This window comes from Schistocerca serialis, chromosome 2 (assembly GCF_023864345.2).
Source record: "Schistocerca serialis cubense isolate TAMUIC-IGC-003099 chromosome 2, iqSchSeri2.2, whole genome shotgun sequence".
Taxonomy (NCBI): Eukaryota; Metazoa; Arthropoda; class Insecta; order Orthoptera; family Acrididae; genus Schistocerca; species Schistocerca serialis.
The window spans coordinates 461,855,286-461,883,207 of record NC_064639.1 but is presented as its reverse complement, the minus strand read 5'-3'; the positions used below and the strand labels follow the sequence as shown (position 1 = coordinate 461,883,207).

The 27,922-nt window shown below is 39.3% G+C and overlaps 1 protein-coding gene across 3 annotated transcripts in view; it reads left to right on the top strand.

The window, feature by feature from the left end:
• LOC126457364 (major facilitator superfamily domain-containing protein 1-like) overlaps window positions 1-26,338 on the top strand; it is a 123,467-nt gene extending 97,129 nt beyond the window's left edge. For all 3 annotated transcript variants that reach the window (XM_050093604.1, XM_050093605.1, XM_050093606.1), the window contains exons 10-12: window positions 6,725-6,827; window positions 11,517-11,649; window positions 25,468-26,338. In XM_050093604.1, coding sequence (XP_049949561.1) covers window positions 6,725-6,827; window positions 11,517-11,649; window positions 25,468-25,524 — 293 coding nt within the window. In that variant the 3' untranslated portion in view covers window positions 25,525-26,338. The remainder of the gene's footprint in view (window positions 1-6,724; window positions 6,828-11,516; window positions 11,650-25,467) is intronic.
• Window positions 26,339-27,922: the final 1,584 nt, after the last annotated feature.

The following is a 27,922-nucleotide window of genomic DNA, read 5'->3' as shown; positions in this document are numbered from 1 at the left end:
TGGATTTTACAATCCCAGACCATCCTCCATTGGCCTCTAAAACTCTTCAATTTTTTATCTTAACTTTTGTGTCAAGTTTAAATGTGGTGCACTCATCCCAGAAGATGGATTTACATGAACAGACATCCATCACATGTGCAGACATAACAGACACTAAATATTTTCAAGGACATTTTGTGTATTTATTTTCGAAATTCTGTGCTTACTATATGTGTAGAGTCAGAACAATGTTTTGCGGTGATGGGTTTTAAAACATTGTGATAAATTCATATGGACATGCATTTTTTGAGCTGTAATGCAATTCCTTTTCTCTAACGAAAGTCACACCTTTTTGTTGCTTCTTCTTTAGTGTTGTGGGTATGTTCATTGGAAAATAAGCCCAGTGTTTTGCTTCTAAATACATTGATTTCAAAGCCATACCTGGATCAGAATAACAAAGTGATTGACAGCGAAGCATATTTGAGCATGAAAGGGGCAATGGTGTTGGTTTGCTGGCACAGTAATGAATTTGTTGTACAGAATTGTAATATCTTATTGCTTAATGCACGGGCTCCTGTGTATGAAATGACACCATGCTCCTGTTATTTGTGTATCTCAAGAAAGGCAAGAAGAAGGGCACTGGCTTTTACAATAATCAGAATGATTCACATTTAGTTGGTATATGTGATTCAATAGAGGTGCTATAATGGATTTGAATCATTGATGTAAATATGATAACTAAAAACATTGAAATAATGTGAACTGCTTAAGTAATTATCAATCATTGTAGTTGTATGTAGTCTGTTATATGTCTGTAGAGTGATATTCCTTGATAACTCTGTGAAAATGTGGTAGACATGATTCACTCAAAAATATGAAGCACACACATAAAAAGAAACAAGAATTATGGCAAAGGGTAAATGCAGCTTAGTTCAAAGTCACTTTCTTCCCCAACACTGCTGTTATCTGTGCTCTGGTCCGTGGAAGAATCACTGGAATCGCCCAAGAATATAATTGCATTTTCAGTATTACTCTCTTCTTTAACAACCATTTCTGTGTGGCACACAACATTATTGCACTTTTCTGGAGTTATTTGGGCCACTGCTTCCTTTGACAGTGTTTGAATATCTTTCGCAGTGAAGCTTTTGTTTATTGTTGCCATGCAACATTTGATCTGCACCCAAATAATTTTGATGGTGTTGAAGAGGCAAGTGATATGGTGGAAGCCTAAAAATCCTGTGACAATGTTCTTTACCATTTACTCTGGTGTATCGCCAAATGTGCTTTGTTGTATTGAAATAAAATAACATCATTGCTCTTAATGGCCGGCCGAAGTGGCCGTGCGGTTAAAGGCGCTGCAGTCTGGAACTGCAAGACCGCTACGGTCGCAAGTTCGAATCCTGCCTCGGGCATGGATGTTTGTGATGTCCTTAGGTTAGTTAGGTTTAACTAGTTCTAAGTTCTAGGGGACTAATGACCTCAGCAGTTGAGTCCCATAGTGCTCAGAGCCATTTGAACCATTTTTTTGCTCTTAATGAAACATAAATCCATTTGGCTTGCTTCTTCCATCTAAAAACAGTTCATTACAAAAGATGTTGATGTTAATACTTAAGATTTTTGCTCAAGCATTTAGAAATACTGAAGTCTTTACATTTTTTATCAACTTATGTCTTTACTTACCTCTGAGATCTCAAAATTTGTCAGGGAAAAATGCTAAAACTTGTCTGGAATCAGGGAAGTATCAGGGAAATTCACTTGGGGAAACTTGTGGCAACCCTGATTGAGGAACCTGATTTTTTATTTACTCTTGTATGTGTTCAAAGCAGAAGTGACTAGGGGAAATCTGCAAAGCCATAGAAGCATATGTAACTATGGGAAAGATAGATGCTACTTTAAGAAAATTAAAGAAACTGTTGGGCAAAAGAAAGCAGCTGTAATTGAGCTCAGCTGGCAAGCCAATACTAAACAAGGAAGGGAAGTCTGAAAACTTAGAGAGAACACATAGGCTGCACAAAGGAAATAAACTTGAGGACAGTATTATGGAAAGGAAACAGGAAGTAGATGATGAGGTAGGATATGTGATACTGCCAGAAGAATTTGACAAAGCACAGAAAAACCTAAATTGAAGCAAGGCACCTAGAGTAGATGACACTGATTCATAATTACTGAGATCGTTGGAAGAACATACGTCTACAAAACTGGTCCACTAGGTATGCGAGATGTAGGGAACCAGTGAAATATCCTCAGTCTTAAAGAAGAATAACTCCAGTGAAAAGGTGTGAATATTACCAATCCATTAGTGCAAGTCATGGTTATGAAATACTAACACAAATGTTAAACAATGGAAACTCCACATTGGAATATCAACAATGTAAGGAAAGATAAAATGTTACTCACCATAAAGATGACATGTGGAGAGATGCATCAAAAAGACTGTGGCACATTATACGAGGGTAAGTCAATTATTATCCACAAAGTAGTTATAAAATTTTATTATAATCAAATAGGAAACTTACAGGAACATCATTTTTCGTCATAGTCACCTTGCGTTACAACGCACTTGGTCCATTGTTGTACAAGCTTCCTGATGCCCTCATAAAAGAAGGTTCTCGGTTGAGCTGCAAGCCAGGAATCCACCACTTCTTTCACTGCTTCGTTCGAGGCAAATTGACAGCCCCTTAATGCCTTTTTGAGTGGACCAAACAAGTGATAGTCAGAAGGGGCAAGATCGGGTCTATATGGAGGATGACCCAATACTTCAAATTTGAGTTTCTGAAGTGTTTCAGCAGTGTGGTCAGCAGTATGCAGACGGGCATTGTCATGCAACAACACTACACCTTTGACAGCAATCCTCAGCATTTGTTTTGAATTGCAGGCATTTGCCTGGCAGTAAGCATCTCACTGCAACATACACTGTTTATTGTTGTGACCCTTTCCCCACAATGTCCCAGTACTGGACTTTGTGTGTCCCAAAAAACCGTAAGCATCAGTTTTCCTGCAGACTGTTGGGTCTTGAACTTTTTCTTGCACGGCGAATTTAGATGTTTCCATTCCATAATCTGCCGTTTACTTTCCAGCTCTTAATGATGGATCCATGTTTCGTCACCAGTAATGATCCTGTCTAAGAAGTTGCCCCCTTCACTACCATAGCGATTCAAATGATTTTTTGCAGATGTCCAAGCGTGTTTCTTTATGCAACTGTGTGAGTTGTTTTGAGACCCATCTTGCACAAACTTTACGAAACCCAAGCCTGTTGTGGATGATTTTGTAGGCAGAACCATGACTAATTTGCAGACGATGTGGCACTTCGTCAATAGTTAATCGTCTGTCAAAGAGAATCATTTCACGTGAACACTCAATGGTTTCTTCATTTGTGGTGGTAAGTGGTCGTCCGGCTCCTTCATCATGCGTACCATTTCGGAATTTTTCAGTCCATTCGTAGACACTCTGTTGTGGCAAAACACTGTTTCCCGTACTGTACCGAAAGTCTCCGATGAATTTTGGCTCTTGAGACGCCTTCCGACCACAAAAAATGGTTCACTGAACATTGGTCTTCTTTGGTGCTAATAGGCAGCGGAGCAGCCATGATTAACAGCACAGCAGCGATAACCAAACTAACCTAGCAGCTTGAAAATCACAAAGCTATAACAACAAATAAACAAAGCATGTGTCATCAACGTAAAATGACAGTACTACCGAAATAGACAAAAATATAACTAAATTGTGGGTAGTAATTGACTTACCCTTGTAGCTCTTGGTTAAAGTCTTCTTCAGAAAATGGAAAACACACACACACACACACACACACACACACACACACACACACACAGAAAGACAGAGAGAGAGAGAGAGAGAGAGAGAGAGAGAGAGAACACTCACATTCACATTCACAGGACCGCCATCTCTGGCAGCTTGGATCGGTCTGAGCCTCTGGAGATCATGGTAGTGTGTGTGTGTGTGTGTGTGTGTGTGTGTGTGTGTGTGTGTGTGTGTGTGTGTGTTCCATTTTCTGAAGAAGACTTTAGTTGAAAGCTATACATGTAAGTGCCTTTTCGTTGTGCCTGTCTGCAACACAAATATTGTGTACAGAAAAACTGGTGACCTGCCCCAGCTGCACATGGATAGCACTAAGCATCTATGGTAGGAAGACTTGTCTGACATAGCAGTAATAAATTATATACATAATCTTTTTATATGAATCAGTCTACCTATTAGCAAAAACTGTATCTAAATCACTAAAGTGGTTCCTGATATTAGCATTCAGACAGACAGAAAAATGTGCTTGAGGGACTTTAATTTAGCAATATCTATAGAAGGAAGGAGTGATAGAAGGTATCCTCAAGAATGATCACCTTGGGTTTCAGAGAAATGGAGGAACATGCGAGGCAGTACTAATCCTGTAACATACAGGTAGATCCCGTTATATGTGGATTCATTATCCGTGTTTTCACATATACGCGGTTTTAGTTAAGTCCAGTCTGTTAGCAGTACACTGAAGCAGTAATGCATTAACACATCTCAACATTCATCTTCTGACGTGTTTGTTGAGATGTATATCATCAGTTCACATCATTAGAGCTGTGAAGTTGCAGTTGACGGGGTCTGTGTGTAAAATGTCAGGTAAAAGGAAAGAAACTGTGCATGACAAGGGAAAGAAGGTTGTACGAATGACATATTCATTAGAAACAGAGGGATGTTAAGAACCACTATAAGAAAGATGAGCATGTTGTTGACATTCGATGTGCTTTGGGGCTTAGTGAATCCATTTTGAGAATTGTTCATGACAGTTCAGAACCAATTCAAAAAATTGGTAACTATTCAGCTAACATAAGTGTGACTAGTGATAGAGCACCACAACCAACAACACATGTCTCTTCTGTGGAGCTGCTATTCAAGCTAAAGCTAAGAGCTTGTATGAAGATTTACGAAAAGAAGATGACAATCCGGCGCCTTTCTCTTCCAGCTCAGGTTGGATTGATCGCTTCAAGCATCATTGTGGCTTCCACAACATTAAAATGACAGGAGAGGTGCCTGTGGCAGATGAGGAATTTGAAAAGAGGTGTAAAGAAATTGTGATAGAAAAAGGCTATACTGCGAAACATGTTTTCAACGTTGATGAAAAGGCTTGTTTTGGAAACGAATGACTAGTTACATGTTCATTTGTATTTAAGAAAAAACAGCATCTGGATTAGAGGCTACTAAGACCTGGCACACCCTTTTCAGAGGGAATGGTCAAGGGATTGTAAATTAAAACCCCTTATGATCCACAACTTGCAAAATCCTAGGGCACTAAAAGGTTGCGACAAGAGCAGGCCAGGAATTCATTGGTAACAAAATAATGATTTTAGTGGATTGTTGTGTTTGTGTTAATTTTTTAAATGTATAAATTTTGCATTGAAATGTATTTCACAAAGGTGATGATGGTTATTTTTGGTTAAAATTAGTAAGAAACTATTTTAAATTTAATATGCGAGAAAACGAGACTCTAACCCCATATTTTACATATAAAATTACTCTTTATTTACATGAATTCAGTATCTCTGGGGATTCCGCAGAACATAACTGTCGTGGATAACAAAGTTTGTCTCTGCCTTAGAAGTTGTGTTGAAGAAACACAGAGCTGTATCTGTAACAATTGTAAGTTTAGAGAAAGCTTTTGACACTCTTGTCTGATTTAGATGTCTAAAATTCAGGAGAGAGATAAACTAAGGGGGTCATTTACAGCTTGTATGAAACCAGACTGCAGTTGTGAGTAACAGGACATGAAAAGGAGGCATTAGTTGACATACGAGACAGGGTTGCAGCATATCTCCCATGTTATTCAATCTGAACCTAGAGTGAGCAGTAAAGGATACAAATGAGATTTTTGAAAGTGAATTAAAGGTAAAGAAGAAGTAATAAAAACTTTGAGAACAAGGTACTTAGATCACTTGACTGGAATGGATAAAGTCTTGAAAGGAGATTACTTGATGAATGTCAACAAAAGGAAAGAAGGAAAATAGTAGTGGAGTATAATCGAATTAAATCAGCTAGTGCTGAGGGCATTAGATGAGAAGAAAAGCCACTAAAGTAGTAGACAGTTTTGCTATTTGGGTAGGAAAATAACTGACAATGGCTGAAATAAAGAGAGTATAAAATGTATACTGGCAACAGCAAGAAAAAGCATTTTCCAGTGATAAAGATTTGTTAATATAAAGCACATATTTAAGTGGTAAGATGTCTCTTTTTGAACAATTTTTGTTGGGAGTGTAGCCTTATATGGAAGTGAAACGTGGTGATGAACAGTTCAGATAAGAAAAGAATAGAAACGTTTGAAATGTGGTACTAGAACAACACTGAGTGGATAGGATAACCTATAAATAGGTATAAAATCAAATGGGAGAGAGGAGGAATTTGTGGCATAACTTGACAAAAAGAACAGATTGGTTGATAGTACACATCATGTGGTTACAAGTAATCATGAACAGGGTAATGGAAAGAAATGTAGGGTGCAAACATCATAGAAAGATACCAAGACTTATCAAAAGGGTACAGTTTGCTGTATTATGCAGAGGACTTGCTAATGAGGAGAGCTGCATGGAACCACTCTTTGGTCTAAAGATAGTGACTTTTTTTCAAATGCTTGTCATATCAATTATTATTTAGCATTCACACAGTTCACGTAGAACTGGAGACATTATTGATTTGGTGTGTGTAATGAAGCCATTGTGTTTGATATTGTGATTCATGTTAATTTTCATTTCAGTGTCATTATTAACTGCTGTTGGAATATGGGTGGTTGATGCAAGCAAAAATGGAATACTCAACATGACACCATCACAAAGAGAAGTTTATGAGAGAAACAGATTGTAAGTATTATTCTGAAATTAGTGCTCTTTACTGACATTTGTTTTGTGTTCTGAAGTATTCAGCTATGTCTTATTGTTTAAATTTCTGACATTTGCTGTTCTGTTAGAGGAAACTATGTTTTTTTTTTTTTTTACATGATCTTTCCAGTCAGTTAACTGAAAGTGTATCAAAATATTTGATTTCTTGTTACTTTTTTTTCCTAACCACCACTGATGTGGCAGTCATTTGTTCATTGCAGGCACAAAAAAAGCTTTTAGCCTTTAACATATTGAAAATTGTAATACACAGCACTCTCATAGTGATGATGCTTTTTCTTCAGTAAATGCTATGTATTTATCCTCTCTTTTTCAGTAAATTCTGTATTTTTGCCATTCATACATTAAGTCTCATTTTAATTATCTGTAGAGTGTGTCAATTTCACTTGTCTTTAAGTGCTTTAGGGGGGATGTAACAGAAAATGTAAACATTTATTTAAAAAATCATTACAGCCATATTTATTATTGCCAGCCACTGTGGCCAAGTGGTTCTAGGTGCTTCAGTCCAGAACCACTGCTGCTATGGTTGCAGGTTCGAATCCTGTGTGTGATGTCCTTAGGTTAGTTAGGTTTAAGTTTTTCTAAGTCTAGGGGACTGATGACCTCAGATGTTAAAGTCCCATAGTGCTTAGAGCCATTTGAACCATATTTGTTAATGTACAAATCTAAAATTTTGCATGCGTAAAGCAAAAGAGCTGTGTTTTAACAGAAAATATAATAAAATATGCAGGATTAATATTTTGCCAGAAATTTGAATTTTTAATTTTTTTGTTGTCTGTTTTATAAAAAGCATAATTCAGATTCCATTCATGCAAATAATCTGAAAATTTTATTGTAATGTCCTGAGAAGGTTATAAAACCACTGAACTAGTTATTAATTTATGGTACAAATTGTATCCTTAACAGAGTTTTTAATTTTGCACATCCAAAATCAACTTTTTTTTCTCGATACAATAATCTAAGAATCATAATGTAATTGCAGGATCTCATATTTTTTAGTTCCAGGGAGGCAGTAACACACTGCCAACAGTCCAAAACATTTCATAGCATTAGCGCATTCACTTTTTGAGAAAAAACCTTCCAATAACGTAAAAAATTTAAAACTGAGAAAATGAGGTTCAAAGATTTTCTTCTCATACTTCTGCATGTAATAAGCTTACCTCAGTTTTAAAATCCTCCATATTGATACTCCTCATCCTCCAGGTTTCTCTTCTCTTCTCTCCTCTTCGAATCTGCCTGGCCTGTATTTGCAGGTAAGACACTGATCTGTTAGTTTTCATGACCCTGCTGTTCTTGATGGTGTAAAATGCTTTTGTTGTAAACACACCAGGATCTCTTCAACATTTCAATTCTGCCATTATTTCCGTTATTGTAACACAAAACTACTACAAATACACCTATTTTGAGTATTTCAAGTCCACTGAATGTCCTTTTTGAGCATCTAATCCAAATTAAATTATTGAGACTTTCATTTGCATTTTGTGCCTTTCCATGAAGACACTTCCTCAGTAACCTGAATGTTGGCATCATTGCATTCATAACAGGTTCCCATAATGAGTATTTTTGTAAATAAGTCTCATTTCTGGTTATTGAACTTAGACCAATCATCTTTCGGACACAGATTGTGCATTGGTATTTGGTCGGTAGATAGTTTGTGGAAAAAAAATTGCCCACACTGCACACCTCATTGCCTCTAAATTGTGTGTGTTTTTTCTGATAGCTCTCCCATAAAATAACTGAAGAGAATCAGTTTCTTTCAGAGTAAGCCTGCCTTTTTTGTGCTAGGGGTTTTCCATCCTCAAGTACTTCACCTTTCTTCTCCTCCAGCATGCGACGAAGCCTGCCACCAAGCCTCTTTTGGACATGGCCAACACATTCCAACTTTTCTATTGTTGTATTGTACGGATTTTTATCTGTTAGTGCTTTGAATGAAGAGGAGTCCCCATCACCAAGGTATTAAGTACATCTAACACCATACTGGTCCTCAAATCTGGAGACCATCCTCACAACTCCAGCAGCCTCCATGCCCCCACTTGAGCCACTATATTTTCTAGAGCATGCTATCGCATGCTTTACTTGCCACAGTCTCTCACTGTCTTCATTATTGGACATTTTCCCTGTTGCACACTGGTGGCAGTATTTAGACATAATTTCTAACTTTACCTGAGTCAATACCAATAACAGATGCAACTCCATACAGTGGTTGTGTGACCCCTTTTCATCCATGTTCCATCTACAGACACACACAGGTCAGTAACATTTGTAGGAGATTCACTGTCATGAATATCTACCCCATGATCTATTTCTTTTTGGTTTATTTGAACCATTTCCTCCACTGCTTTCTTCATGGAAACTTTGGCAGTATCACATACAGCATCAGACATTTCTTTATTTATTTTTTCAAACCTTGCACAAGGTGGAGGCATGTTCAGAAAACCACACGATAAATTACCTCCTTTCCTGCCCTTTCCAAGGCATCTCAGAGCATATGCTAACCTACAATTGCTTTCATAGGTACCAGTGTCATTTTTTTTTGGAGGAGGAAAATGAAAATTCATTGCCACATGAATTACAAATTAATTTAATATCACAAGCTATTCCCACTCTTCTTTCTTCAACAACAATCATGCATTCTGTATTTTTACAGCTAACGCATGAACATGAAAACTTTTTAGCCTGGCAGTGAAGCTCTAAATCAACAAGTCCGACTCCAGTAGAATCCATCAGCATCACTCACGCACCTGTACAATTCTGCTGTCCCATGTTTTGATGCTGAAGCTGAGGGCTTATGTTCTTCGTTTCGAGCTGCTTCCTCTTTTTTCTTGGTAAACTGATTTCCAAGAAACCTCAGTTTCCTAAACACAGTTTTTCCACCACCCATTACGCAGTGTCAATTCCCTGTTTAACTGCTGAAGGTAATTTTTGATAAGGCATTTAAAACAGTTTCAGATGAATCTCTGTCCCTATCACCTGTCCTAATCACTTGAGTTTCCCAATCTATAGTTGGTAGATTATCTACAACATGGCCAGGAAATTTACGTGATATGTTCTCCAAGTTTCCCCTCAACTGTTCCACCATTACTGTTACTGAGGCAGGGGGTCTATAAAACATCCGACGACCATGTTTGATCCACCTTTAACACTTTTCACTGGGGCTATTTTGCATCCTGACACTGTACTAATCTCACTAGATATTATCGTACTTTTTATTGCTATAAATATGCCTCCACCACCATAGTTACTTATCTTTGCGGTGAATATTCCAGTCAAAGTTTAGCATTTCATTGCTATCAACCTCTGCTTCCAGCCGGCTTTCCATCCCATGCTCTGTGTATCCATTGTTACCTTTTATAATCTACATTAGTTTCGGGATCTTTCTGTAGATGCTCCTCCACTTAAGTGCTACTGTATTGTCATTTTCTTTTTCCAATCTGCTATGATGAATACTACTCTGTGTGAACACTGAAGGCATCTTATTGGGCCTGTGGAGGGATTTCTCTATCCTAAAAAACCCATATGTGCATGACACACATACTCCAATATCCTATTAGTCATTTCCTGCATGTAGTGCACACTTGTCCCTGCAATTCTCCTCCTGATTCTGCGGGCTGAGAAATTTGCATCTGATACCTTCGCAGAATCATCTGAGCCTCTGGTGTAGACCTTCCACTCTGCTCTGAACCAGAGGGCCACCATTGGTTCCGCCAACAGTACTGCAAAACAATAGCTCTCTTCCCACCCCGCAGGCAAGGCTGTCTTCACCAAATCAGCCAGCCATCTGGGATCCCTGCAGCAGATATCATTCATCGGCTTCGTGAGCTACGATTTGCAGGTGGGTGCACCCAGTTTTCTCAGTTGCTGCTGGCAAAGCCTCCTCAGTATCGTGGCTGAGACCTTGTGGCAGGCAAATAGAGTGAGCACTGGTCTTCCCCAACCTGGCTGCTGTTTTACTGAGGGGCTCCATCACCCACCTAACGTTGGAGCTCCCAGTGACAAGCAGTCCCAACTTTTTGGGCTTTTGGAGGAGCTTCGGCCACAGTGCCAACAGGCCCCTTGCTGGTTCAGTTGTACTTTCAGCTGCAGGCAATGCCTCAAATCTGCTTTTAATATGTAAGGGGACAGCTGTGTGGCTGGTACCTACTTTCGACTTCTGCTCAGAGATCCACAGCCACACCACTATTCATCCAATCACTGTCAGGGACGTGTGAATCAGTAAGCACAGAGGCATCACGAATCCCACGCAGCACTAAAAGCTCCAGAGGTGCCAAAGCTTTCATCTCAGATGCCTCAACCCCTCTGCCATCCAGAAGACAGCAGCCTGAAGCCTGTTGTTCATGGCCAACACGGCTTCCAACTGTTTGGCCATTTCCTCCTCCATCTGTACACAACAGGCAAAGTCTCTAATCACCTTTAATCAATAAACAAGAAAACAAACAATAGGTCTTTTGTGTTTTAGATAGTGCTGAAGGCAGTTGTAATTATCAGTGCCACAAAATGAAAAGAACAGGCTGTTATATAGAACTAGCTTACTGAACACCAATGTGTAGTTCGTCCTATATCATGCAAACAGTTGCTCTAAACTTGTAACATGCATTCTGGATAAGATGTGTGTTTTTCCATTGCTACCTATTTCACAAAAAAATGTCATTTCAGGGCTGCTGAAGTTCTGGAACGAGAAAAGCTATTGGCATCGGGTTCAATGTCAGATATAACTCCCCACGACTTGCTTCAGCCGCATTCGGACTTCCATATTCGAAATCGTTATTTATCTCGAATTGGTGCCAATGTAAGTATTGATTAATTAAGGCATATTTTCATTTTATTTGGGTGATGTGTGTTCATGTACTTTTGACAGTCTGCTGTGGATAGTTCAGGGCTGAATGAAAAACAAAAATATAAAAGTAGTTAAATTTTTATGCGAGGTGAGTCAAGTTCTTAATGAGTCCTTCAGGCAGTATGTAGTTGTGCTAATTATATTTGGAAAATTACAGCCTATGCTCATTATACTACCATAGTCTAACATGTACAGTTGCTGCAGCTTGCTTCTGTGTTATCATCTGACAGTTGGAGCAGTACTAGCTTACTTAATAGTGAGGAAGTTTACCATCTATTAAACTCATATGCAATGTAAGAATTAGATGTGTCCATGAACTATGGAGGCTTGTGTGCCTCAGCAATACAGATAGCTGTACCACAGTGGAGGGGTATCTATTGAGAGGGCAGACAAATGTGTGGTTCCTGAAGAGGGGCAGCAGCCTTTTCAGTAGTGGCAGGGGCAACAATCTGAATTATTGACTAATCTGGCCTTGATACATCAAACAAAATGGCCTTGTTGTGCTGGTACAGTATTGGCTAGTTCCAACTGTTCGCTGAATTTCAAGTGCATGTTTTCATCTTCTGCCATGTATGGCATTATGCCATAATAAAGAACCAAATATGAGATAGTACATACTGGTACTCCAAGAAAATTTACATCCCAAAAAACACACCAATGCTCTTGGAGTATCCTCTGATGATCTATTTCTTTTATGGTGTAATGTAAGCTCTCTTAGTGCTTTATACATATGAATATGTGGGCTTCCTACACCACTGCAGCTGCACATGCACAATAATGCCTGTTTTCTGGCGCTCTCTGGGAACTGCTAAATCGAACCTATTTCTAAGAGTCACAGAATAGTATTGCGAACGGTGGTTCGAAAAGCATTACTTTCAAAGCAAATTATTTTTATGCAAGGTAAATTATGTTACGTGTGAGAAAGTGGGACGAGTTTCTTAAATCACAGAACATTTAAAACTGAACGTTTTGAGGACCAGCCACTTACCAGAATTTCGAGTCCAGAAGACCAAACATTTATGTCATTATTTTAAATTTACTGGCACATTTGTGTGAGGTATTTTAAAGTATAACACACACAAAAAATGATCAATATTACATGTGGAAGCTCAGCTTCTCTTGTAGCTTATAAATCTTCGAGACCAATATTATATGTCAAAGCTTAGCTTTTCTTGTAGCTATACTATGTTTATTAATGTAAACCATTAACTTTTCCTCTTTGTGTGTTCATGCTACATAGCAATGATCTTGCTATTGGCTGACTATAACACGTGTCCTATTTTCTGAATATCTGCTGTCTTCGGCTGGCGAGATCACGTGGCATGTGATATGACTGGCTTACAAAAGTATGTTGCAATCTCAATTTCTATACACCGGAAACTAACGTGCTGTGTTTGGTGCAGTTCAAATTTATACTTTCATTATACAAAAATATGCAGTGTATATGTTGCTGCACATCAAGGGTCTTTCCAAAACTTCTCTTGCCCCCCCCCCCCCCCCCTCCCCCCGCCCCCCCCAGCAAGTTCTATGCCAGTGTATAAAACATTAATCATTCAAAGGACTGATAAGTCTTACAGTTCCGAGGGGAAAAATCTATGGAAAACCTACTGTCACTTAGCCAGAAAAAGTATATTTTTCAACCAGGATATCAAGGAATTTTTTTTTCCTTATCTGCATATACTCCCTGATAATACAATAAATATATCACCGTTCTACAGCTTTGACACAACACTGGTACAAATAATTCTGTTACCGAGTGCCAAGTTGTAGATGAACACTTTATGGAAAATTATATAAATTGACGGTGGTTATACCAGTATCCAGGAAGTGCAGTGAAATGCAGAATTCCAATGGAATTAACGTACCAAGCCTAGTGAAAGCTGAAGCCCAACTTCCAGTGTACCATACGGATTCAAAGCCCAGTTCACAACCAAATCCACATTGAACAGCAGGTCCACCTCAGCATAGCACTTCCAAATTGTGGATTAGAACATGGCATGATGAGAGCTGGCTTGTAGACATCAGTAGCGGTGTCAAATAAGGCTCCACAGTTAATGGAGCTGGCGGCTATGGTCGCCGTATACTCTGGGCGGCCAATCACTGTGGTTTGAAAAACACATGCACACGAAGGCAACCTGAAATGTTAGCAGCGGGCCGCGCGCAAAGTGCAGCCAACAATGCATTCCTTGGTTGTGCATTTGGAGCGTGCCACTGCTCGGTGCAGAGATTTAATAGTGGTGGATACCAAAATCCACACTATAGGATAAGACAGATTGCTACTTACTGTAAAGAAGACACATTAGATTGCAAACAGGCACAATTAAAAGACACTTACATAAAGCTTTTGGCCACGGCCTTCATCAATGAAAGACACATGCACACCATTCACACACGCAAGCAAGCATGCCTCATGCACATAACACTGCCAACTCCAGCATCTCAGGCCAGAATGCAACATCATGTGGGAAGAAAGATGTAGGGGGTGTGGAAGGGGAAGGCAAAGGGATGGTGTACAGGTGCGATGGGAGATGATTGCTGACTGGTGGAATGTGCAGGAACTAGAATGCCAACAGGTGCAGCATCAGGAGGTTGAGAGACAGGGAGATATGGGGAAAAATAAACAAAATAGGAGAGGAGCGAGGAAAGATGGGCAGATGCACTGACAGAGGGCTGCAAATAAACATGTAGTAGATGAGAGGTTGTAACAGTGGAAAATTGTACTGAAATGCAGGAGGATCTGCAGCAAATTGATGCATGGTGCAGGGAATGGCAATTGAATCTCAATGTAGACAAGTGTAATGTGCTGCGAATACATAGAAAGATAGATCCCTTATCATTTAGCTACAAAATAGCAGGTCAGCAACTGGAAGCAGTTAATTCCATAAATTATCTCGGAGTACGCATTAGGAGTGATTTAAAATGGAATGATCATATAAAGTTGATCGTTGGTAAAGCAGATGCCAGACTGAGATTCATTGGAAGAATCCTAAGGAAATGCAATCCGAAAACAAAGGAAGTAGGTTACAGTACACTTGTTCGCCCACTGCTTGAATACTGCTCAGCAGTGTGGGATAGGGTTGATAGAAGAAATAGAGAAGATCCAACGGAGAGCAGTGCGTTTCGTTAAAGGATCATTTAGTAATTGCGAAAGCGTTACGGAGATGATAGATAAACTCCAGTGGAAGACTCTGCAGGAGAGACGCTCAGTAGCTCGGTACGGGCTTTTGTTGAAGTTTTGAGAACATACCTTCACCGAAGAGTCAAGCAGTATATTGCTCCCTCCTATGTATATCTGGCGAAGAGACCATGAGGATAAAATCAGAGAGATTAGAGCCCACACAGAAGCATATCGACAATCCTTCTTTCCGCCACACACCATCAGGTGGCTTACGGAGTATGGATGTAGATGTAGAATGGGGACGAGATGATAGAACAGAGGGGGTAGAAACTGTTGGGTGGAGGATGTGAGGACAGTATGTTACCGTTGTTGATACCAGAATAATTATGGAAGCGGATAATGTGTGGTAAGGACAACACCATTCTGCGCTGTTCAGAAAAGCTGGTCATGGAGGGAAGGATCCAGACAGCGGGTAGTGAAGCAGTGATTGAAATCAAGTGTTTTATGTTCAGCTGCATGTTGTGCCACAGGGTGGTCCACTTTACTCTTGGCCACAGTTTGGTTGTGGCCATTCATTCTGGTGGACAGCTGGTTGGTAGTCATACCAATAGAAAAAGCTGTGCAATGATTTCAGCAAAGATGGTAAATGACATGGCTGTTTTCGCAGGTAGCCTGGCCTGATGGTGTAGGATAAACCTGTGCCAGTGCTGGGTGGATGGATTGTGCAAGTTTTGCACCTGGGTCTTCCCCAAGGATATTATCCTCGCAGCGATGGTTGAGAGGTGGCATAGGGATGGACTAGGATGTTTTGGAGGTGGGAAGTATCTTGGGTAGCATGCCCTTCATTTCAGGGCATGATGATAGGTAATCAAAGCCCTCATGAAGGATGTGATTCAGTTGTTCCAGTCCAGGGTGGTATTGGGTGATAAAAGGGACACTCCATTGTGGCTGGTTATTGGTGGTGTGAGGAGAAATAGCATGGGAGATCTGTCAGCAGGCTAGGTTTGGGGGATAGTGCCTGTCTGTGAAGGCCTTGGTGAGACCCTCTGCATACTGAGCTGGGCAGTTCTTGTCAGTACAGGTAAACTGTCCCTGGGTAGTCATGCTGTATGGGAGGGATTTTTTTGGTGTGAAAGGGATGACAGCTGTCAAAATGCAGGTACTGTTAGTGGTTTCAATGTGGACAGAGGTGCAGATGGAGGCATCAGAAAGGAGGAGGAATTGTGAGTCAGTGTCAGAACACCATACCTTCTTTCCTTCACAACCTCAACACCTTCTCTCCCATCCGCTTTACGTAGTCCTCCTCAACCCAGTATGCCACCTTCCTAGATGTTGACCTTTTCTTATCTGATGAATTCATCTGCACCTCTGTCCACATTAAACACACCAACCACTAATAGTACCTGCATTTTGACAGCTGTCATCCCTTTCACATCAAAAAATCCCTCCCTTACAGCCTGGCCATGCTGAAGGCCTCACCAAGGCCTTCACAGATGGGCACTATCCCCCAGACCAAGTCCACAAACACATCTCCTGTGCCATTTCCCCCTCACACTCCCAATCCTCCCACCACCCTAAAGAACTAGCCACAAAGGAATGTACCCCTCATCACCCATTACCATCCTGGACTGGAACAACTAAACCACATCCTTCGCCAGGGCTTTGATTTCCTACCATCATACCCTAGAATGAGGGACATTGTACTTGAGATACTTCCTACCCCTCCTAAAGTAGTGTCCCGTTGCCCATCCAACCTCTGCAACATCCATGTCCAACCCTACACCACTCCCAATCCCAATCCTTGAGGAAGACTGTGGTGCAAAACCTGCCCAACAGACCCATCCAGCACTTTCTATTCCAGCCCTGTCACAGGTTTATCTTACCCATTTTGGTCAGGCCACCTGTGAAAACAGCCATATTGTTTACCAGCTCTGCTGCAATCATGGCACAGCTTTTTCTGTTGACCAGGATGAACGGCCACCACCAGACTGTGGCCAAGAGCAAAGTAGACTACCCTGTGGCATAACATGCTGCTGAACATAACACACTTGATTTTAATCACTGCTTCACAACCTGAGCCATCTGGATTCTTCCCTCCAGCACCAGCTGTTCCGCATTGCTCACATGGGAGTTATCTTTACAACACATTCTCCACTCCCATAACTATCCCAGCCACTACTTACAGTAATATACTGTCCTCACACCCTGCACCCAACAGTTTCCACCCCCTCTGTGCTATCATCTCCTTGCCATTCTCATCTCCCACATGTTTATTTGCAGACCTCTGCCAATGCATCCACCTGCCTTTCCCCAGTCCTCCCTATTTTGCTAATTTTTTCCTATGTCCCTGCCCCACAACCTCCTGACACTGTGCCTGTTAGCGTTCTAGTGCCTGCACACTCCACCAGACAGCATTTGTCTCTCTCCCCACTGGTACACCATCCCTTCCCCTTCCCCGCCCCCTTTTGGATTGCTGCTTGCATCCCACTTGCTGTATTCTGACTCGAGATGCTGAAGTTAGTGGTTGTGTGTGCATTAGGTGTGCTTGCTTGTGTGTCTGTCTCTTACTGATGAAGGCTGTGGCCAAAAGCTTTATGTAAGTGTCACTTAATTGTGCCTGTTTGCAACTTGATGTGTCTTCTTTATGGTAAGTAGCAATCTGTCTTTTCCTAAAGTGTAAAAAATGAGATTGATAGGGACTGCAAAGTGGGTAAGCAAGAACAGCTAGAGGACAGATGTAAGGATTTAGAAACATACATCACTAGGGGAAGATAGATGCTGCCTACAGGAAAATTAAATAACCTTTGGCAAAAAGAGAACCATCTGTATGAATATCAAGAGCTCAGATGGAAAACCAGTCCTAAGCAAATGAGGGAAAGCAGAAAGGTGGAAGGAGTACATACTTGAGGGCCATAATATGGAAATGGAAGAGGACATAGATAAAGAGGAGGAGGTAGATATGATACTGTGTGAAGAGTTTGACAGAGCACTGAAAGACCTAAGTTGAAACAAGGCCCCAGGAGTAGACACCATTCTGTTAGAACTACTGATAGCCTTGGGAGAGCCAGCCATGACAAAACTCTTCCATGGGTTGAGCAAATTGCATGAGAGAGGTGACATACCGTCAGACTTCAAGAAGAATATAATAATCCGAATTCCAAAGAAAGCAGTTGGTGACAGGTGTGAAAATTACGGAACTATCAGTTTAATAAGTCATGGTTACAAAATACTAACACAAATTCTTTACAGAAGAATGGAAAAACTGATAGGGGCTGACCTCAGGGAAGAAAACTGGAAATAACCCAGAAATTTTTCCGAATTTTAGAAATTTTTCTTTGTTCTAGATTTCAGTTAAATTTTTGTGATTTTGAATGGTAAGAACTGATACTCTAACGAAGAACATTACTGTATCCTGCTACTGCAGAAGAACACTGTAGCAATAAAACATAAATGAGAGAAAGGAATAGAATGAAACTTTAGTTGTAAAGGAAATGCTCCATTTACAACAACAAAACACCATGCACACACGCATCTGCCAACAGCTAAATGTGTCAAAGGCCTTGGGATGAAGACTATGCAGTACTTCATTACAACAAACTGCTTCTGATGAGCATGACGTCACAGCTGCTTACATTAGGTTCATTTGAGCAGTTGCCAGCAGGCTCCTGCACATGTGCAGTTCAGTCATATATGAGCAGTACCTTCTCCCACTTCTGGCTACTTGAAGCCAGATGCTAACGGGAAAATTTTTTCTGGTGCGCCCAAGCTGCCAGATTTGTGTGCAGAGCAGTCTGAGTTGTTGTGTGTGTGTGTGTGTGTGTGGGGGGGGGGGGTCGTAATCTCCGCATGATTCGTGTTTATGTGTAGTGATTTTTTTGTTTCTGCTTTGTTTATAGCTTTCACCTCAAATGAAAACAAAATGGATTTCTGTGGCCGGGAGCTATAAAGTGAATTAAAATACAATCACATAATTACGTAAGGCTGAAATATATTATTAGTTTGTTTTCTGATTTTATTTTATTTCCACATTTTTGGCAGTCAAGCATTAATTGCCTTGCACAACAATGAAGTTATTTTTGTCGGTTTGCTAAAAAGATTTGGCTTTTATTAATTTTTTCCACTGAGATGGTCAATTTATTTCAAATGAAGCGTTTCATTCCACAGTATAGGCTAGTTGCAACTGTTCGCTGAATTTCAAGTGCATGTTTTCATCCTGTGGTATGAATGGCATTATGCCGTAATAAAGAACCGAACATGAAATAGTACAGTGCTGGTAGTACTCCAAGAAAATTTACATCACGAAAACCCCACTGAAAAGCGTAATATTAGGTTGTGGCCTACTTCAGTGTGAATGTGGACATGCAAATGTGCACTTCAAGCCGAATTATGCATTTAAGTATGGTTTACGAATTTCTGATGCTTTTGAAATATCCTCTGATGCTCTTGAAATATCCTCTGATGTCCTGTTTCTTTTATGATGTTATGTAAGATCTCTTAATGCTTTATATGCACAAATAAACATCATCGTAACTGTGCAAGTGCAGTAATACCTGCTTTCTGGCACTGAAACGATGCTATTTGTAACAGGTCGCAGGAAAGTATTGTGAATGGTAGTTTGAAAAGCATTTCTTTCAAAGATAATTTCCTTTTACTCAAGATCAATTATGTTATGTGTAAGAATGTGCGACAAATTTCTTAAATCACAGAGTGTTTGACTCTCATTTAAAACTTGCCACTTCGAGGACCAGCCACTTAGAAGAATTTTGAGTCTGGAAGACCTGACATTTATGTTATTATTTTAAATTTTACTGGCAAATTTGTGTGATGTATCTTAAAGTGTAACACATGCATAAAAAGACCAATATTACATGTGCAAGCTTAGCTCCTCTTTTGCTTATTAATCTTCAAGATCAATATTATATGGGAAAGCTTAGCTTTTCTTGTAGATACACTATGTATATTAATTTAAACCATTAACCTTTCCTATTTGTGTGTCCACACTGCTTAACAGTGATGTTGCTATTGGCTGACTACATGATGTGTCCATTGCTCTGAATATCTGCTGTCATTGACTGGCGAGATACGTGTCATAAGCTGTGATTGGCTTACGAAAGAGCATTGCAATCTCGATTTCAATGCTTTGGAAGCTAATGTGCTGTGTTTGATGGAATTTGTATTTATACTTTTGTAATATGAAAATATGCAGCGCATCGTGATACGAAATTTTGCAGCGTACAGGTACAATTTCAGGGGACACCAAATTCACATTCTTGGAGGAAAAAAATAAATAAATAAATAAATAGAAGTCTTGTTGCACAAAGCACCTGGTGTCAAGGGCAGCTTGGTCTATAGATTGTAAATATGATTTTGAAACACATCTCTGTTGGTTTTTGAACACATACTAAGTTGATATCTGAACACATTATAAGTTGATTTTTGAATGCACGCATAGTGTACATGATGTTTCTGCCAGGAGAATCCCTGTCGCATCTAGAAGAACAACTTTTCCACAGACAAAAGGGAACTGGGCTATATGAGATGAGCCGAATAAACTGTAATGGGTGAATGCCAGTCACTGTTTGTTTATGTGGTTACTTGGGTGTGCGAATGAATAGCGTTATTTTCATTATTAGTGAAATCCATAGATTCAGACTGCCAGAGTGGAAATGAATGAATAACAGGAATACAAAGGTAAGAAAGATTACATATTATCTTCTCGGTGTATTCAAGAAAATGAAATTTTGACAGAAAATTTTCACCAGATGCTACACTACTAAGGGCCAGCTGTACAATCCTCGGTTAGCAGACACTTATATTCTTGTTCTCGGAATAGCATGAAAAATGCATAATAATACCTAACCAGAGAATAAACACAGGATAAATAAACTGGTGATTCTGGCAGGGTTAGTGAAGTTAACAGGAGAACAAGGTTTGAGAATGGCAGGAATAGTTACAGAATTTGTGATGACAAGATTGTTAGAACGAGGAGAAGAAACTGGGACATCACACAAATTATAAGGAAGAATATGATGATTCTGAATTTATAACAAATTTCATGCTACTACTACTACTACTACTACTACTACTACTAGAATGAGATTTTCACTCTGCAGCGGAGTGTGCGCTGATATGAAACTTCCTGACAGATTAAAACTGTATGCCCAACTGAGACTCGAACTCGGGACCTTTGCCTTTCGCGGGCAAGTGCTCTACCATAAGAGCTACCAAAGCATAACTCACGCCCGGTCCTCACAGCTTTACTTCTGCCAGTATCTCGTCTCCTACCTTCCAAACTTTACAGAAGCTCTCCTGCGAACTTTGCAGAACTAGCACTCCTGAAAGAAAAAATACTGCGGAGACATGGCTTAGCCACAGCCTGGGGGATGTTTCCAGAATGGGATTTTCACTCTGCAGCGGAGAGCTTCTATAAAGTTTGGAAGGTAGGAGACGAGATACTGGCAGAAGTAAAGCTGTGAGGACCGGGCGTGAGTTGTGCTTCGGTAGCTCAGATGGTAGAGCACTTGCCCGCGAAAGGCAAAGGTCCCGAGTTCGAGTCTCGGTCGGGCACACAGTTTTAATATGCCAGGAAGGTTTTTACTACTACTACTACTACTACTACTACTACTTTTTGATCTCATGCTTTTGCTGGACTTCATTTTATAAAGTTCCAGGAAGTTCTACACCAGTGTATAAAACAGTATCATTCCAAGGACTGATAAATTGTACAGTTCCATTTGAAAGAATACTGTCACTTAACACAGAAAAAGTGTATTTTCGCCTGGGAAAAGGTGTATTTTTTAACCAATAAATCTGGGAAAATCTGGCAATTTTTTTCCCTTGTCCACATATACACCCTGATAAATTGAAGTAGTCGAATTAAATCAAGTGCTGCTGAGGGAATTAGATTAGCAAATGAGACAATTAAAGAAGTAGTTGAGTTTTGCTGTTTGGGAAGCAAAATAACTGATGATGGTCAAACTAGAGAGGATATAGAATATAGACTGGCAATAGCAAGAAAATAGTTTCTGAAGAAGAGAAATCTGTTTACATCGAATATAGGTTTAAGTATCAGGAAGTCTTTTCTGAAAGTATTTGTATGGAGTGTAGCCATGTATGGACATGAAACATGGATGGTAAATAGTCCAGACAAGAAGGGAATAGAAGCTTTTGAAGTGTGGTGCTTCAGAAGAGTGACGAAGTTAGATTGGTAGGTCACATAACTAATGAGGAGGCACTAAATAGAATTGAGGAGAAAAGAAATTTGTGGCATAACCTGACTAGAAGAAGGGATTGTTTGGTAGGACACATCCTGGGACATCAAGGCATCATCAATTTAGTACTGGAGGCAAAATGTGGTGGGGGGGGGGGGTTAAAAATCATAGAGGGAGACAAAGAGATAAATACATTAAGCAAATTCAGAGGGATGTAGGTTGCAGTAGTGTGGAGAGCTGCATCTAACCAGTCTTGGACTGAAGACCACAACAACAAATAATTGTTTTTCTGTATAATCTACAATATAGTATATATTTGAGTCCCATGTGTTAGTAAAATATAAAGTGACATGAACAATTGTAAAATAAATGTAAGCAGAGCAAAAACTGATGAATCAAATGTCATAAGCTAATTGCACCTTGCTCATAAAGGAGTAGTATTTATGCAGTATTTCATGCCGAAGAAGCATGTACACTGACTTCCACATGTAAAAAGAATCTGTGTCCCATTTGTTGTTTTTTATTGCTTTGTAGCCATTAAGACATCTGTTGCCAAAAGTGCAACTTTTGACACATTGTTCTCTGTTTTATGAAGTTATACAAATTAAAAGTAGTAGTATGATTTAAACTTTGTTATAATGCTTATATTATACATGTTGTATCAAAAAGAATTATCTGATTTAAAATAATCATAACTATTATATTATTTGAGATATTTGCATGAACAATGTGCTGTTGGAAAGAGCAAACTCTCGTGGTTCCTGCCAGGTAGCAGCAGTGTGTGCCCACTTCAGTCAGTACCAACTGGTCAGTGGGTGTGGTGTGGTGTGGTGTGGTGTGGATCCTCCTACAGCACAGAGCTTTAGACGATGGCATGAATAGTTCCAAGAAACAGGTTGTTTGTGTAAAGGCAAATCACCAGGCCGTCCCCAAATGTCTGACACAGACGTCAAATGTATCTTGATATGCTTGAGAACTTTCTTTTCCCACAGTTGGAGACTGATTCGAATGACTTCATTTACCAACAGGATGGGGCACCGCCACACTGGCATCTGGAAGTGTAGGAATTGTTACAGCCAATTATTACTGAATGATGGATCAAGAAATGATTCAGCTTTGCTTTACTGGCCTTCAAGGTCACTAGACCTGACTGTGCTTGATTATTTCTTGTGGGAGTTTATAAAAGACTCTGTCTTTGTGCCTGTGTTACCAACAATGATGACTGAACTGAGAATCGCATAACAGCATCTGTAGAAGCTGAAAATCAAGACAAGCTTGCTGCAGTGTGGCAACTATTTGAATATTGCATTGATATATGCTATGCATCTCAAGGGGGGAACATTGAAAGATATAAAAAAAAATTATTTTTTTAGTTTCCTGTTCATCAAAAAACAAAATTCATCATATACATTTATTAGTTTCAGAAATATAGATGTGCCAGATCAGATGATATTTTTTTTTTTTTATACGCCGTGTGTTAATAATTCTCAGGCTTTGCATAAAGCATGGCAAAAAAGGGATTAGAGTAATCAGTAAAGTAGGAAATACTCTGAATTAAATACACATCTAATAAATTAGCAGCCCAAAAGAGCCAGCTCCATTGGGTACGTAGATCTAATATTATAAACGTCAGTGAAATGAGAATTGAACACCCACCACAATGGGACCATGGAATGGTTCCATTCAAATGTAAACGCCACGCAAATTAAGAAATTTATGCCTGTGGGCTATGAGATGATCAATTCCTATTTTGTAGACTTCGGTCAGCTGCTGACAGATCAACAACCATGGTCACTCTTGCACTTCCTCATCTGACTGAAGCTGATGTCCACAAGCCTTTCTTCAGGTCACCAAAGAAGTGAAAATCACACTGTATAAGATCCAGACTGAATGGAGGATGTTACAGTGTTTCTCAAGAAAATCACTGATGCAGTGTGGGTTTGGCATTATCATGCAATGTGATGATTCTGTCTGCAGCATTCCTGGATGTTTTGAATTTATGGCATGTCACAGTTCCTGCAAAGTGTCTTCATAGTGTTGCACATTGATTGTGGTTTCACACACGAGGAACGGGACAAAAACAGGGACTCTGCAGTTGAACAAGGAGGTTGTCATGGCCTCATTGGAACTTGTGTGAACAGCTTTGGATTTCTTCGGCAGAGGAGATGTGGGATGTTTCCACTGTCGGATCCACCAACTGCCCTCAGCATTTTGGACAGCTGTTAGATGGAATCCTCCTGATGCACAGTAATAGTCTTGTTGAGCTGTGTGTTGACAAGTCTGGTGTATGGGCTGTTGTACCAGACTGCAGCCCAGTATTCTCCCACAGCATACACCAGTTTTAGGGCAGAAGTTCTTAGAGTTTGAGCTGATGAACTCCTTGCCATACCACAAAGTTTCTGCAAGATTCTGTTTCTTGTCTCCATATTAGTGGCAATTTTCAGCAACTTCTCTTTAAAGCTGAGTGTCCTATCAAGGGTGACCCCTAGATAATGTGGACTTTTGTTATGCTTCACTGTTTCCCTTCAAAATATATCTTTATTTCCTTGTTGATGAGCTGTTGTTAAGGTGGAAACTGGTTAATTCTGTTTAGGCAGCACTTGGCTGTAACCTTCAGTTATGGATGTATTTGCCATCAATTTGTAGGTCTTCAGTCAAGACAGGCTCAGTAATGCCCAGGTCTTTCTGGCTTGCAGCAAGATCCCAATTGTCAGCATATCCAGATTTCCGTGATGTTGTCATAGTTCTGTTTTGCTATATAGAGGGAAAGTAGAATAAGGGTTAGCACTAATCCTTAAGGAAGCCACTCATAAAGCTTGATTAGGGGACGTTATTGACCATTTAAAATTGGAAACTTCATCAGTGGTTTCCAAATTCCAGACATTGTATGAACTGCAAAAGTTTGAATGTCACCCTTTGCTTTCTCTCAGTATCATAAGCCATTGTTACTATTAGATCTATAAATACAGTTGATGTCTTTTGTTTGCTTTGAAACCGCTTCAATAAAAGTTGGTTAGTGAGAAAACCTGGTTTGTGCAACTGCAGCATGCAGGTTTTGGCTGAAAATTTTGTGGCTGATTCTTTTATACAGTATTCTTTCCAAAGATTTATATATTGTGCTAAGTAAAGCAATGGGTTGGTAGCTTTGCAGTTTGTCATTTACTGAGAAAACTTGGAAAGCCTGGACCACAACCACACAAAGGATGCTGTTGCACCCCATTTGAATTGTATTTTCACAGTTTATGTACATTGTAAAAAATGTCTTAGTTATCCCATTTTTCCCAAGTAGCTATTCTTAGTACTTTCAACTGAAGGTTATCTTTTTGGTGGGAGACCACCCTCGACCTTGCTTTTCGTATTATTTTACATTATTTTATATGTTATACTTTCTTGTTTGTGAATCAGTTTCTGATTGAAATAAAATTTTCTTTTTCTTTTCAGCTGCCTTCACATTATAATGTGAATCTCAAAGGACTGGCATACAGAGCGCTGAGATAGAATTGATGTACTATGTTTGTTATACAAGAAAATATTTTTGTATTTTCATAAAATGAAATGAAATCCACAAAAATTTTATGGGACATTGTGGAGATATTAATTTTCATATTGTATTGTATATAAAATAGTTTTCATAAGAAAAATCAGAATTTCTGGTGTATACATATCATTCTGCAAAGATCTCACATCATGCAAGAGCCTTATTTATTTTATTGTGAATATGTTATAAAGTAAGCTTTTTGTTATCTTATTGCTGTGATACTCGGAGCGACTGCTCGTTCTAAACTAGACTTTAGGTAAAATCCCTACCATCCCAGTCAATTCTGATGACGTGTGTAAAATTATTTTGTAATTATTTTTAATAAAAAAAATAAAACTGATAACTTTTTGGACTTTCAGAAGTGAACACTAAGATAAAACACATAGTGTAACTTGACTGTGCTTTGCTTATGACAAGTGCTTATTGGCAGTATCATAGGATCTGTGGCGTATGTTGAAGAATGAAACCCATAAGTGTAATGTGTTGGAAGAGCAAAATCATCTAAACCTTTTTGCCATGACAAAGGGTGTGTGTTGTTTGGGAATTATGCCTTGCTGTTTTTCTATGCCTACTACAAATGGATCACTGAATTAAATTTCTACTTGTACACATTAAAATTTTAATGTGTTCTTTCCAGTTTCAACTGTAATGTGACCTCATGAAGAAATGCCTCTAAAGTGAGCTGTTAAGTTTGTAATTTTATGGATAATATTTTATGTGTAGTCTTGATATAGAAAACATGAGCCAGAAATAAAAGCATTAGAGATATGTGAAGTTACTGTACTGTTTCCACTGACATTTCATGCTCCAGCAAGTACTAATTTCCATTTTGTTCCATCCTGCCACCTCTCTATAACCCAAATTAGACTTTTGTGTGAATCCTTAAAAATTCCTTTCTCCTGGGAGTGAAAGAGCTTAACATGTAGAAGTAATGATGGCCACATGGGCTTAGCACATAAGGTAGAAAACAGAGGACAGCTTGAACAAGACAGATGACAACAAAGACAGGCAAGAGGGTTAAATAAGAAGGAATGATGGTCAATTAAATAATTGTAACATGTAGAAGACTATGCATAAGTAGGACCTACTTAGGGACTTGAATGGAAAGTAACAATGGTCGAGAAAAACATCTTTCAGTTACAAGAACAATATTTCATACCGATTCTGGAAGATAATTTGTCCCGGAATCCAAATCTTATTTAAGAATTTCTGGACAGCTTCAGTTTGGATACAATAATGGTTTTCGTAAGTGCTTACAGGGAACTGTGAGTTACATATTTGTAGCAGAAGGCATGTTCTCACAAGACTTCAAGATTCACACAGAAGAGTAACATACGAGGAAAGTGTCATTTAACTTATTTCCTTCTCAATTTCCTGCAATACTTTGCCTTACGAATGTCACTTCTTAAGGATCAATAGTAGTCGAACATCATTGTTGCACTCCATTTGTTCTGACAACATCTTTCCATTTGACAAATATCCTGGAGAACAATTCATATTTGTCACTAATAGCACCAAGTTTATCTCGGAAGAAGTCCGAATGATGATTCGAGAAATATAGTTTGAGTGACATGTTAATATCTCATAACGTGGTATGGTATCTTGTAGAATACCTGACACTTCTCTGCCATATGGTTGCATAAAAAGTTCTTGCAGACATTTGTGAAAGGTAACCATTCTATTCTTTCAATAGCACTCAACAAATTAAGGAAATATTAATTGGACCTGTAATTCCGTGATTTGCAGTTCTACAAGTATTCCTTCCTGTATTTTTATTTCATTTATACTAATAATCTTCTCTCACAAGTACATGAATCGTCTAGAAGTTTTGTCCAGGTCTTTCATAAGAGACTCCGTTTAATATGTAGTGGAGATAGATAAACATTTGTAGGTGCTCTGAGAGGAGTGTTTACCACATTCTTATGTCCAGGCAGCAGTTCATTCCAAGTAGGACATTTTCTCCAAAAAACTTTTTTTTCCTGTCTCTGCTTCTCCAATCACATAGAAAGCAGCAGTGCTTTGTGTATTGTAGCTACATGCTGAGAAGAATCTCAGTATCTTGAGGTCCTCTCCTGTATGCCTTATGTATATCTCATACTGAGGTCTTCAGGTTGTTGTGTTGTACTTTTTGCACTCTATACTTCACTTCAATGATGAATATTATGAGATGATGGATGGCACAGAGATAGGCTCTCAAGTGTCCCTGGTCATCAAGCAATTACCTTGCAGCATTTTGAGGTACAACCACTATAAATTCTGTGATGTTGCACCCATCTTTCCTTGTAAGGTACATTGATGACAACTTTGTCCATCGCAACATTAAATTTGCTGTTGAAATGGAGATGGATGGCAAGCCAC